This window comes from Rhizopus delemar, genomic scaffold, assembly GCF_000149305.1.
Source record: "Rhizopus delemar RA 99-880 supercont3.3 genomic scaffold, whole genome shotgun sequence".
Taxonomy (NCBI): Eukaryota; Fungi; Mucoromycota; class Mucoromycetes; order Mucorales; family Rhizopodaceae; genus Rhizopus; species Rhizopus delemar.
The window spans coordinates 123,669-135,324 of record NW_027137829.1 but is presented as its reverse complement, the minus strand read 5'-3'; the positions used below and the strand labels follow the sequence as shown (position 1 = coordinate 135,324).

General features: G+C 34.6%; 3 protein-coding genes across 3 annotated transcripts; 2 read left to right on the top strand and 1 right to left on the bottom strand.

Moving 5' to 3' along the window:
• Positions 1–1,099: 1,099 nt before the first annotated feature.
• RO3G_04262 (uncharacterized protein) lies at positions 1,100–2,559 on the top strand (the record flags this gene model as incomplete). The annotated part of the gene is made up of 6 exons (XM_067658852.1): positions 1,100–1,241; positions 1,300–1,434; positions 1,494–1,710; positions 1,757–1,874; positions 1,922–2,377; positions 2,437–2,559. The coding sequence occupies 6 exons, from the start codon at positions 1,100–1,102 to the stop codon at positions 2,557–2,559; spliced, it is 1,191 nt and encodes a 396-aa protein (XP_067514953.1).
• A 913-nt stretch (positions 2,560–3,472) lies between these two features.
• RO3G_04261 (uncharacterized protein) lies at positions 3,473–8,171 on the bottom strand (the record flags this gene model as incomplete). Its single annotated transcript, XM_067658851.1, has 10 exons — positions 3,473–3,493; positions 3,690–5,144; positions 5,193–5,901; positions 5,965–6,476; positions 6,529–6,677; positions 6,739–6,921; positions 7,083–7,623; positions 7,675–7,805; positions 7,861–8,029; positions 8,082–8,171. 10 exons carry the CDS (start codon positions 8,169–8,171, stop codon positions 3,473–3,475), a joined length of 3,960 nt encoding a protein of 1,319 aa, XP_067514952.1.
• Positions 8,172–9,933: 1,762 nt separating this feature from the next.
• RO3G_04260 (uncharacterized protein) lies at positions 9,934–11,484 on the top strand (the record flags this gene model as incomplete). Its single annotated transcript, XM_067658850.1, has 6 exons — positions 9,934–10,019; positions 10,068–10,171; positions 10,221–10,407; positions 10,476–10,927; positions 10,986–11,230; positions 11,278–11,484. The coding sequence occupies 6 exons, from the start codon at positions 9,934–9,936 to the stop codon at positions 11,482–11,484; spliced, it is 1,281 nt and encodes a 426-aa protein (XP_067514951.1).
• Positions 11,485–11,656: the final 172 nt, after the last annotated feature.

Below are 11,656 nucleotides of genomic sequence, written 5' to 3'. Positions count from 1 at the left end.
TTATCGTAAAACGTTTCTTCTTCTTTTCTTTTGAATGATGATCAAAACATTGCTACTAAACCCAGCTCAGTTTGAGATATTCGTTGAAAGGAAATTTTATTCTGAAAAAAGAAAAGAAAAAGAGACAAAATTATAGCAAAGCATTTATTAATATGTTCATTTATAGTAGTTTTTAATTATTTGGCATCGATACAATATTATAATAAACATTTTCTAAATCTAATGTGTCTTTTGTAACTTATTGACAAGAATAATTGAATTCTGAAAAACAAAAAACTTTCATTGTGAAAAGTTGATAATGAAAACAAGCTTCCATATTTCAACTGCACATAATGGTTTGTATCGGAAAATTGTGTTGGACAAGGGACTATTTCCATGTAATTGGTTCGAGCACTTGAGAGTAGCTCATTTTGAATAATAAGAGTATCAACTATGAGGCAGAAAGATGGCTTTGAAGTGTTAGATACTCAGATACAATGTTCGTCGTATTGAGATATTTCATTTAATTATCTGGACCTTGAATGGTCTTTTTGTGTGAATTTGATTGAAAGATTTACTTTACAAGTACTGCGTATAAGAGAGCTTTATGTCACTGGGAGTTCTGTGAGCAACATAAAACCCTGTTGTGCTAGCATTTGTTTGTTTCAGATATGAAGGGAAGAGGAGATTGGTTAGAGTAAGGGGGCGTATAAGGAGATCAATTCCATTTTGTTGAATCAAGTGAAAGCATCAAACTAAAGATCAGATAGGGGAAACAAGCCAAGCAAGTAAGCATAACAAATGAACATTGCTTGAATTTGGTCTTTGTTAACTTGCAGTCCTAAATTGTCATTGTTCATAACAGTTCACATGTGTACATAATCCTCAATAAAAAGTCATATTTTTCACTCTATTTGCTTACTATAGAAATAATAATTAAATAAGGAGAAAATGCTTTTTGTATTCATGGGGTAGAAAGCCAAGTAAACTTTTTTCGTTTAGATAAATAATCATAATAATGCACAAACTAAATCTTTCATTTGCTCCTTTTTATTCTGTTTATAAATAAAGTAAACCCTTCTTTTCTCCTTTTTCTCTCTTTCTTTCGTGTTTTATTAACATGCTGGACTTAGAGGACTTTTCTGTTCCCCCACCTCCAATTTTAACTACTGCTTTGTCTGGCACAGGTATTGCCAATTTACCTAATCAAAGACATAAAATTGTTGCAAAGAATGGTGCAAACTTTACTATTATGGTTTGTGGTAAGCCGCTATTTAATACAATTATAAGGCTGTATACTTACTATTAATATAAAAAAAGGTGAATCTGGCGTTGGTAAAACAACTTTTGTAAATACACTATTTACAACTACTATCAAGGAACCTAAAAATTTAAGCAAAAGACATATGAAATCGCCTTCTTCCAAGACAGCACAAATCCAAATAACCAAAGCTGGTAATAATAATAAAGGTTTAACAAATTACTCGTTGAAGGCTTAAAGTATTTTAAAACAGAATTGGAAGAGAAGATGTTCAAAGTTAAACTTTCCATTGTCGATACTCCTGGTTTTGGAGATTATGTAAACAATCGTCATAGTTGGATCCCAATTGTTGATTTTATTGATGATCAGCATGAAAAATATATGCGTCAAGAGCAACAACCTTGTAGAAAAGGAGTTATTGATATGCGTGTTCATGCTTGCTTATATTTTATAAAACCAACAGGACACACGTAAGAAAGTTTTAATTTACAAACAAATAACTAAACTTGTTTTCAGCTTGAATCCATTGGATATTGAAGTCATGAAAAAACTAGGCTCCCGTGTTAATTTGATTCCTGTAGTTGCAAAAGCGGATACTTTAACACCCACTAATCTAGAAAAGTTTAAGCAAAACGTATGAAAAAGAAAGAAATGATTTATTTTGTAACTTTCTATTATTAGATTCGTGAAGTTATTGCTGCTCAAAATATCCAAGTGTATACTTGTCCTATTGAAAGTGATGATGAACATGTGACTAGAAGAAACCATAATATCATGACTGCACTACCCTTTGCGGTTATTGGATCTACTCAAGATGTAGTCACTTTTGATGGTCGTAAAGTGAAAGGACGTGAGTATGCTTGGGGTGTAGCAGAAGTCGAGAATGATTTGCATTGTGACTTTAAGAAGCTAAGAAGCCTTTTGATCCGTACCCATATGCTAGATTTAATTACTACTACAGAAGAGGTTCATTACGAAAATTATCGTCAAACACAAATGGAAACAAGGAAATTTGGTGAACCTCGCACAGAACCAAATGAAAATGCAAAGTTCAGAGAAGATGAGGAAGCTTTACGTATGAGATTTACAGAGCAGGTCAAGGCCGAAGAGTCTCGTTTTAGACAGTGGGAAAGACAGGTATGATAGATGTTTCGTTGTTATCAATCAGTGGTTGATTATATTCCATACTATAATAGTTATTAAATGAAAGAGATCGTCTTCATAAGGAATTAGAGGCACAGGGAGAAAAAGTAAAGGAGCTACAAAGTGAACTGGAGGCTTATTATCACCATCAGCGCGATAAGTCTCTCAGAAAGTAAAGAAGAAGAAAAAAAAAGAAAAAAGTTTATTTTTTAATTCAATAATAAATATAACAATAATCTTAATTATCATTGCACATCTCAGGCTTATCAATCACTTCCCAATTTCCTAAAGTGCTTAAAGTATGCGCATATCGTGTATATAAACAATTATGATTTCTTGAAATGAAGCATAGAAAAATTTCTGTGTTTAAAAAAGGTAAAATGAAGAAAGAATTGTGAAAGTACGCGTTTTATATAATATTTTTAAATAAATATATTTATTTATTTATTTATTTTTTTTTTTTGAATCTCGCCACAAAAAAATCATGAGCTTACTTCAGCCTTATGTGAATCGTTCGTACAAAGTTCATTTCATAACTAATTAAAAGATCTTTTTTTTTTAACTTTTTTAACTAGGTGATGTTCATGTCATTACAGTGGATGGAAGAGTTTTAGTGGTAAAAAATAATGATAATGCAGATCTCATTGAAAGTAACTTGTTCTCCTTTTTTTTTAAGGGTATTTTGAGAGGAACTGATCAGACAGCCAACGTCATATTAGAAAAATGTGAAGAACGTGTATTTTCTTCTGAAGGAACAGAAATTGTTCCTCTTGGTTTATATATCATAAGAGGAGATAATGTGTAAATGGAGACAAAAACAGACACCATTTTAATACTAAAACAAAAGAATTTAGATGTACAATTGGTGAATTAGATAAAGAAAAAGAGGAAGAAATGGACATTACACAGATTAAAGCAGATCCATTAGTACAAACAGTATTGTAGTTACAATAAAAAAATGGAGTTTTATTCTCTAAGATACAATTTAAATCACCAGTAACTTTGATAAATCAACATAACGATAGCCTGATCTTTCAAGATATTCACTCACAATGTTTTGATGGGTTAATAATAAATTGAAATATTTGTTTATGATAGCTTCATGTTGACCTATAGAAATAGTTTAATTCACCTGTTTCTTTTAAATATTTATTATTACTTGTTAGCTGATTAGGAGTAAAGTTATTTTTTGCTTTTGTTGGATCAAACAGACTATAGAAAAACAATAATTGGGTATACAATTGTTTATCTGTGTACTAAAATAAGCAAGTTAGTATCCATTCTAACTCTCTCCTTATTTGCTTACTTCTCTCTTCATTGTTCCTCGACATTCATCTGCTAAGCATCGACGGCCAAATACTGAAATCATACGTGTTCGGTTTCCACAGGTTGGGTCATCACACAAAAGCCAGCCTTGATAATATCTGTCAATGTAATTACGAATATTCAATATTAACTGTGCCTTGAGACTAGCATAATGTATCACTTGGTAGCAGTGTACACACTTTAATCCACATTCTATCGTATCCTCTGTCTGCCTCAAGATACCTTCGTACTTGAATTCTTTATCACAATTATTACACGTCAGTAAAAGTGCTTCCGATGATTTGAATCTTTCAGCATCACTAATTTGAGAATCCAGAGTAACAAGCTCCTGCTCATCTTCTCCCATTCCTCCACTAAAATGACGATATCGACTTGCTTCTAAGCCAAGACACCCTGCTAACCGTGCTGGATCCGTGCCTTCAATAGGGGAACACAAACGAGTCAAGGGCGGATGAACCTGCTGTTGAAGATACCATTCAATGTCAAGTTGCATGTTTTTCTTCACTACATCATCTGGGTGATAGGCTCGAAGCGCTGATCCTTTTTTGTCTCCACTTGTTTCTTCATCTACTTTACAAATTACATAGGGTACCGTGTCACCTGATTTCACACCCTGGCCTGCAGCAATCATGCGCAAAGCGACTTGAACGTGAGGCTGACTCTTGGCATCGGCATAGTCTTGAGGGCGCTTTGTCAGTTGTTTGTTAATTACGTATTTTTCTAATGGAATTTCTCCTTGTCGAATACGCTCCACAGTTACTTCAAGATAAGTATGGATTTCATTGACGACTTCATCTCTTTCTTTATCTGACAAAATCAGATCAAGTACATGAGAGGACACATCATGAGACAAATCACACCAATCACGGCGAACAAGATCAAGACCCTTGGTCTCTACACTTTCGACTAATTCTCCATTATCTTTCTCTTCCACTAACAATGCTGCATATTTTTTCTTCTTCAGTAACAGCATGTGTTTAAAGTAGCCATCAATGCCAATTTCCAGCAGCTTATAGTGGTCGTTTACTTTCTTTCTTAATAAATTACCCATCTTTTTTACTTCATTCAAATCATTTTGGTTTGTGTAAACCATGATAGAGTCAGTATCACCATAAATGACATTCATGTCAAGATTGCCAGCAAGGTTGACTGTACTTTGAAGAATTTCTCGACCTTTGAAGGTAATCAGCATGGCCAGTGGCTTGGCATAAAATCGTGAGTAGGTAAATCCAAGACAACCATACATACTGTTGGCTGTAAGTTTAAGCGCTTGTTGGCGAATATTTAATTGATTGTATTTGGCTTCTGATTTTTCACCCTTCATGGCATTCTTCACTTGCCTACGACGGTCGACTAGTGTCTTAAGAAGTTTGGGTAAGATGCCTTCAGGTACTGAATCACCTGGAACATCGGGTACCTTTTCTTCTTCATTTTTCTTTAAATAAGAATTTAGTATAGATCATATCACATCTTTTTTATATACCTCATTTCCTTGTTGAAAAGCACTACGATCGACTGTAGTAAAACAAACATTATATTCTTGAATAATCGAAGGATACAAGCTGTTGAAATCAAGCAACAAAACATATTTGTCATAAAAACCTTTTTTAGGTTCCAACACAAGACCACCAGCATAAGCGGGTTTACGTCTTCCAGATTTCTTTACGTTAGATACCTCCTTTAGAGCATCCTCATCGTCATCTTGTTCAGCAGCTTGTACAACGGCTTGACCGACAGATACTGATTCCTTGTTACCAAAGGTTTTGTCGGGACAAATATATTTAGCTTTGTGAAATTCGTGAAGTAGCAAAAACTCGTTTCGTTCAGCTCTTGCACCCGTCATGGTTCTTGCCCATAAATTGCCCGCTAGTGCTGTCAATTGATGTGTTAATGGTAAGACTTGTAACTTGAACATGAGCGAAGTAGATAAATAAGCGTCAAAGGAACAGTGTTTCAAAAAATGAAATAGGTTATTTGAATTTTCAAAATATTCCTCTGATTTGCCAAATTCAATATCTTCACGAGCAATCTTAAGTTGTGATTGAGCCAAGTCTGTCAAACGGTAGGATTTACTACGAATCAGATCTTTAGAAGCTAAATAAGTGTCACATACAAGACGGCCGCTCATGATCATTCTTTCTTGGAAAGTAGATTCACCTACACCACCTGCTCCAGCTTGTAACTTGGGCCAGCTATTAGAAAGAAATAAGTCAAAGCACCTTTTATTCGGATAAAAGTTAGGCTATCCAACTTACTTTTTACGCTTTAATCTACCCAATCTATGCCAATGCTGAATATTCAATGCCTTCATACGATGCAAAAGTACATCCAAATCAAAACCAGCAAAATTATGACCCACAATCACATCAGGATCACACAAATGGATTCGAGCAATTAAGAAGTTCAAGAGCGATGCCTCTGTTCTCTCTGCCTGGATAGAAAACCCACCTGACTTCTTCTTTTCTTTTCCTACCATCTCCATAAAACCAGCAGGATAAGGTTGACTTTCTAACTGTCGAACTACCGTAAATCGCATCTTGGTTTGTTCTTCAAGAGACTTGGTATCGTCAATTTGAACTTGGTTGCAAACAAGTGCGCTAGCGGCTACAATTTCATTGACATTCTTTTTACTGTTCATGATGGTTCGTAAACAGAGTGACATGACAATAAGTGGGGGAACGTGAATTGGTCTGTTTCCTGTTTCATCAACCAATGGATTCACAGTTTTGGGATCCTCAACTGTAACTTCGACTTTACACCAAGTTTCCTGTTAATGAATATCTCTTAGACAAACATATTAATTAAAACTTCAAACTTACACTTGTTTTGCTCATTTGAGCACCCGAGATATCTAGCCAACAAGGGCCCATAATATCACGCTTGACAAGAAAATGTTCAAGAGGTCCTGTATTTGCACCAAAGACACGACTGAATGTCTTACCCGTTTCAGTACCTGTCAGTGAAGGCTCTAAGTAGAATAAATATATAAGAACTGATTATTGTAAAAAGGCTTTGTTGCAAATGTTTACGTTCATAGTCATACAAGACTTTCAAATAGTCTGATTCGGCGGGAACATCGTGTAGTTCAAATGCGTACTTTCTTGATACCTTTTTTGATGCATACTTTGTGATTCGATGCTTTGAAAACAATTCAGAGACTTCTTCATAAACATCAGTTATTTCCACTTCTTTGTCAGTCGAATTTCCACTAGCTTTTTTAGAAAATGGGTTAGAGCTACTATATTTTATATGAAATATATACTTATACCATCTAATGCGAATGAACGAGGTAAAAAGAATAGGTTCCTTTCAATATTCTTTACAGTGACACAACAACTGACATACTTATTAATGCTTTTGTTGAATACTTTACCAAACAGGTAAACGTAACCCTTCTCTTTACGCTCATAGGCATCATACCACCACATTCTTAAATGACCGTCTTCTTCAAAAACATTCACTGATTGGCTTTCCTCTTTGACTGTATCTTGTGCAAACGTATCAATCATGCTAGCATCCGCATCTTCCCAACCTTGAAGTCCTGGTGCGATGGTTGCTGGCTCTAAAGTGCTAAAGGTTGGTTTATTATTGCTCATCTCGATCTGATTTATGCTTTCCACTTTAATATCATTCATTATATCATCAAAATCTATCGATTCAAGTTCAAGTTCAGAGCTTGTAGGAACTGAAGGCTCACTAATTTCTTGAGCTATAGGTGGTTCTGGTTGCTGTTGTTGTGCAAGCAAAGAGGCACGTTGGATAGGTGTTCTCATTTGAGACAATCTAGACAAATGGTTCACAGCCGGCTTTTCTCGAACGGGAACATTCACGGGTGCTTTACGTTCCTGTTTTGTTGGTGTATTAAATTCTGAGAGCAAATCATTTAAAAAGCTATCAGATTCTTCTTTATCAATCTATCAGATATGTTTAATAAGCTTCCAGTCTACACAAATGCTCTTTCTTACAGGTTTATGCTTAATGGGCTTTTCTGCTGTGTGCTTCTTAATCATTGAGCTTGAAAAGAACTTGTTAATCTGTTGATTTGGTTTGACTGGTGTGGAAGGTTGCTTTTGTTTTATCTTTCGCTTTCTTTTTCCTATAATAAAAAAGCTTAAAAAATGATTTATTTACGTTTCTTGTTTCTTATTTACCACTACTGATCTTCTCTACTTCAGTTTCATATTCATCAGAATAGTTATATTCCTCTTCTTCACCATTATCAATATATCCTCCTTTATCATCGTCTTCAACAAAGGCTTCATCGTCCTGAATAGCAAGATAATCATTTTCTTCTATTTCTTCATATAGATCATCGTCATCCTATATTGACAGTTTAAATCAACAATCTTTTTTAAATCTTTTTTCTTTTTACTTGAATAGTCTTTGACTTTCTTTTGCTTCTCATAGCATCCCTAAGCTTCTTGAGCTTATTATCTCTCTCTGCTCTACTTGAAGAGCTCATGGTGTGATTTATGTAAGAAAGATATCTACAATTTTTTTTTGGAGCGCGAACTTTTTTTTTTTCTTTTCCATCGTGTTTTAATGACCGACGTGTACCTTGTCACATTTTGAAACTGAGAAATGTGAAGTACAGTACTGTATTGGTTTTAAAACTGACATGGTTCTTTGCGACAAAAGTATCTAACCAGTCGGTCAACGCAGTCACGTAGCGACCACAAGCACCAGAACCTCCTGCCAAATTGAAAAATATGCCCTGGTCCCAAGTAGTGGCCAGGAAGCGAACATCACTTATGAATGCTACTTTCGAATACGATATTCACAACAGTCAACAGGACAAAGTTATGCACTCTACCTCAAGTTGTTCCAATAAATCAAGTATTTTTTGAACTCCATTTCTTACACCTCTAATGGTTCTTGGATATTCAGCATCTATTATGTTTTCTATTGAATATACTTGTTTGTCGATCCGTGTGAGAGCATACAGTGAGATGTTTTGGGCCATGATCTGCAAGATGGGCATGTTTGCTTTTCTAATTTGATTTTCGGGTATAAATTTCATTGTTATTTTAGTCGGTTTGTGGTTTGGGGTTGAGTGTTTTATAAAAGTTTTTCTTGAAATTTTTAAAGTAAGGTACTGTAGTGACCACCAAATCTTTTATTTAAGATCAAATAAAGGTAAAGATAAAAAAATAAAGGGATCAGGACCTTTCTATGAGAAGGTTGCCTGTTTATTGGATAAAATATACAAAATAAAATGTGAGTAGAACTGTACTGTCCTTTTTCTTTGACTAAATGGTTGTGATATTTTTATATATTTTTTAACTTTTCATTTTTTAGCTTCTTTGTCACACCATTTTTTTCAGTATCGAGTTCAGATGACATTGAGAACAGATTTTAATTTGTCGTTGTATAGCTTTCCTTCTGTTATCTTCTTTATACTTGCAAACTCTCCTGTTGTAACTTCAATCGGGTCTTTTTCACTGTTATTGCTCATTCATTTCAGCCACTTTTGTTAATTATCATTTTTAATTATACTTAACTGCTTTACTTGTTAGCTTTCCTTCACAACATCTGTGTATTTCATAAGGACCTTCTATAACAACTTTGTGATTATTGCAACAGTAGTCACGAGATTGTTAGCAAATCCTTCTAATTTAATTTTCTTCTCTCTACTTTTCAATTTCATTTGCTCTTCAACTTATCTGTTTACATTGCTTTTTTGAAAGAAAAAGCTTCCTCATTTCCCCTCCCCCCTGACTTTTCTTATTGTATTAATGCTATGTTCCCAATTAGCCAATGAAATTTCTCCCATTTTAATAGTTTCTAACTTTCATTTTATTGAAAAAACCTTGTGATTTATTTAGAAAGATTGTGTTAATAATCCTCAACAATGCCATAGATATTTCTCCAACGAATTTGACGATTGCTTGAATTATAAGCCCCTTTATGACAAATCACTCTAATTTTTCTTTCGGAATTTACAGCAAATTTAAATGGCGCTAATCTTTTTTTTTTCCACACAGTGTATGAAATATTTGTAAAATGTAAATGTACGTGTGATATGAAAGGGAAAAATATAAAAAAGAACGCATTGACTGACTGAACAAAAGAAGGGGGAGGGAAAAGGGAGTTAATGCATAGGACCTTTTTTATTGATTTCAACATTTGTGTGACTCATATTTGATTACCCTTAATTGTAGCCCTTATCAGACACTCTCATCATTTCTTTCTCTTTTACTTTTATTCATTTTTTTTTTCTTTACATGACAGACAGCTATCAATCAGGATGGTCCAGAGCTCGTCGCTCTCATATCGGTGTAGCTTGTGTTGTCGCGCTTACTCTATTTACGTAAGTTTATTGTTTGTTGATGAGAGAATGACTGTTGATTTGTGGTAGTGATATGTTAGTTTATGGAGTTGTCATACCTTGTTTGCCTTTAATTGTCATTGAGCGATTAAAAGGTGACTCAACCATGGTTGGATTCTTATTTGGCTGCTATGGTACTTGTGATTTGATATTGTCTATTTAATATCTAATTCCTTTATATAGCATTTGGATTACTTGTATCAACACCTGTATTCGCTATTCTGTCTGATAAATATAGAAATAGAAGATACCCAATGCTTGGTGGCATGTTGGGCTTATTCATATCAACCTTGGCCTTTGCAGTAGCAGATACTTATGCATTATTAGTCTTGGCTCGTACAGCTCAAGGTGTAGCTGGTGGTGCTTCATGGTACAAAGTATATAAAAAGACATTAGAAAAAAAAAACCAAAAAAAAAACTTTTACTTACAGCACATAGGACGATCGGGTTGGGTTTATTGGCCGATGTTTTCCCTACAAGGAAATTGGGTGTAGTGATGGGAACAGTACTCACAGCACATACAGTTGGGTTCGCCATTGGCCCTGCAGTAGGTGGATTTTTGTATGAATTTGGTGGATTTGCTTCCCCTTTTTTGTTCTGTGCTGCATTTGCCATCATTAATTTCTTTGCTATCGTTTGGTTGGCAGAACCAGATCACATCCAACATACATCTGATCACATTTCGAGAGCACAAGAGAATATTGATGAAAACACACCTTTAATAGGAAACAAAAAGCAGACAGTGACCATGATTGGTCTATTAAAGAATTGGCGCATCTTGTCTTGTGTCTTGTGCGTGATCGTAAGTGCTTCTGTTTTCTCAGGCATTGAACCTGCTTTACCAATTCATCTTCAAAATGAATTTAATGCTTCTGCTTCTATGATTGGTAGTAAGTATAAAGTTTATTAGAGAAAAGAGATGTCATTTCTTAAACTTTTGATAAATAGTGATTTTTGTTGCTATGGTTGTACCTGCCTTTTTTGCACCTCTGATTGGACATCTTTCTGATAAAATTGGAAGGCAGGCTATATCAGCTACAGGTATGGTCATGATGGCTATTATCAGTCCACTGGTTGCTATTCATTATAGTTCTATTTATTTTATTATTCTTCCACTCATGATCTTTGGTCTCTCAAGTCCTATTACCCTTACACCCGTATTACCAGAAATGGGGGAAACTGTGACAGAGATGGTAAGAATAGAAAATACTATTTAATGTTTCTAATATTATCATATAAGGGAAGTGGAGCATATGCTCAAGTGTATGCATTATATAATATGGCCTATTCAATTGGTATGTTCATTGGTCCTGTCATCGCTGGTTTTGTCATGTCAGTCTCTGGATTTGAATCATTGATGCTTTTATTTAGTGCAGCATTATTGATTTGTAGTCCAATCATGGTCAATTGGTCCACTGTGTATCAACGCATACTTGCTTTCTTTTAATAATATAACTACAGGGTATAAGTAAGATATGTTCTATGTTGATGTACTTAATAAAGTATTATTGGATAATAAACGATAGCCATTTTCTTTCATTCTTGTCATACAATCTTTTGAGAATTCAAACACCAAAAAATAGACTGCACCTGATGGACCTGCTTTTAAAAGACCCGGT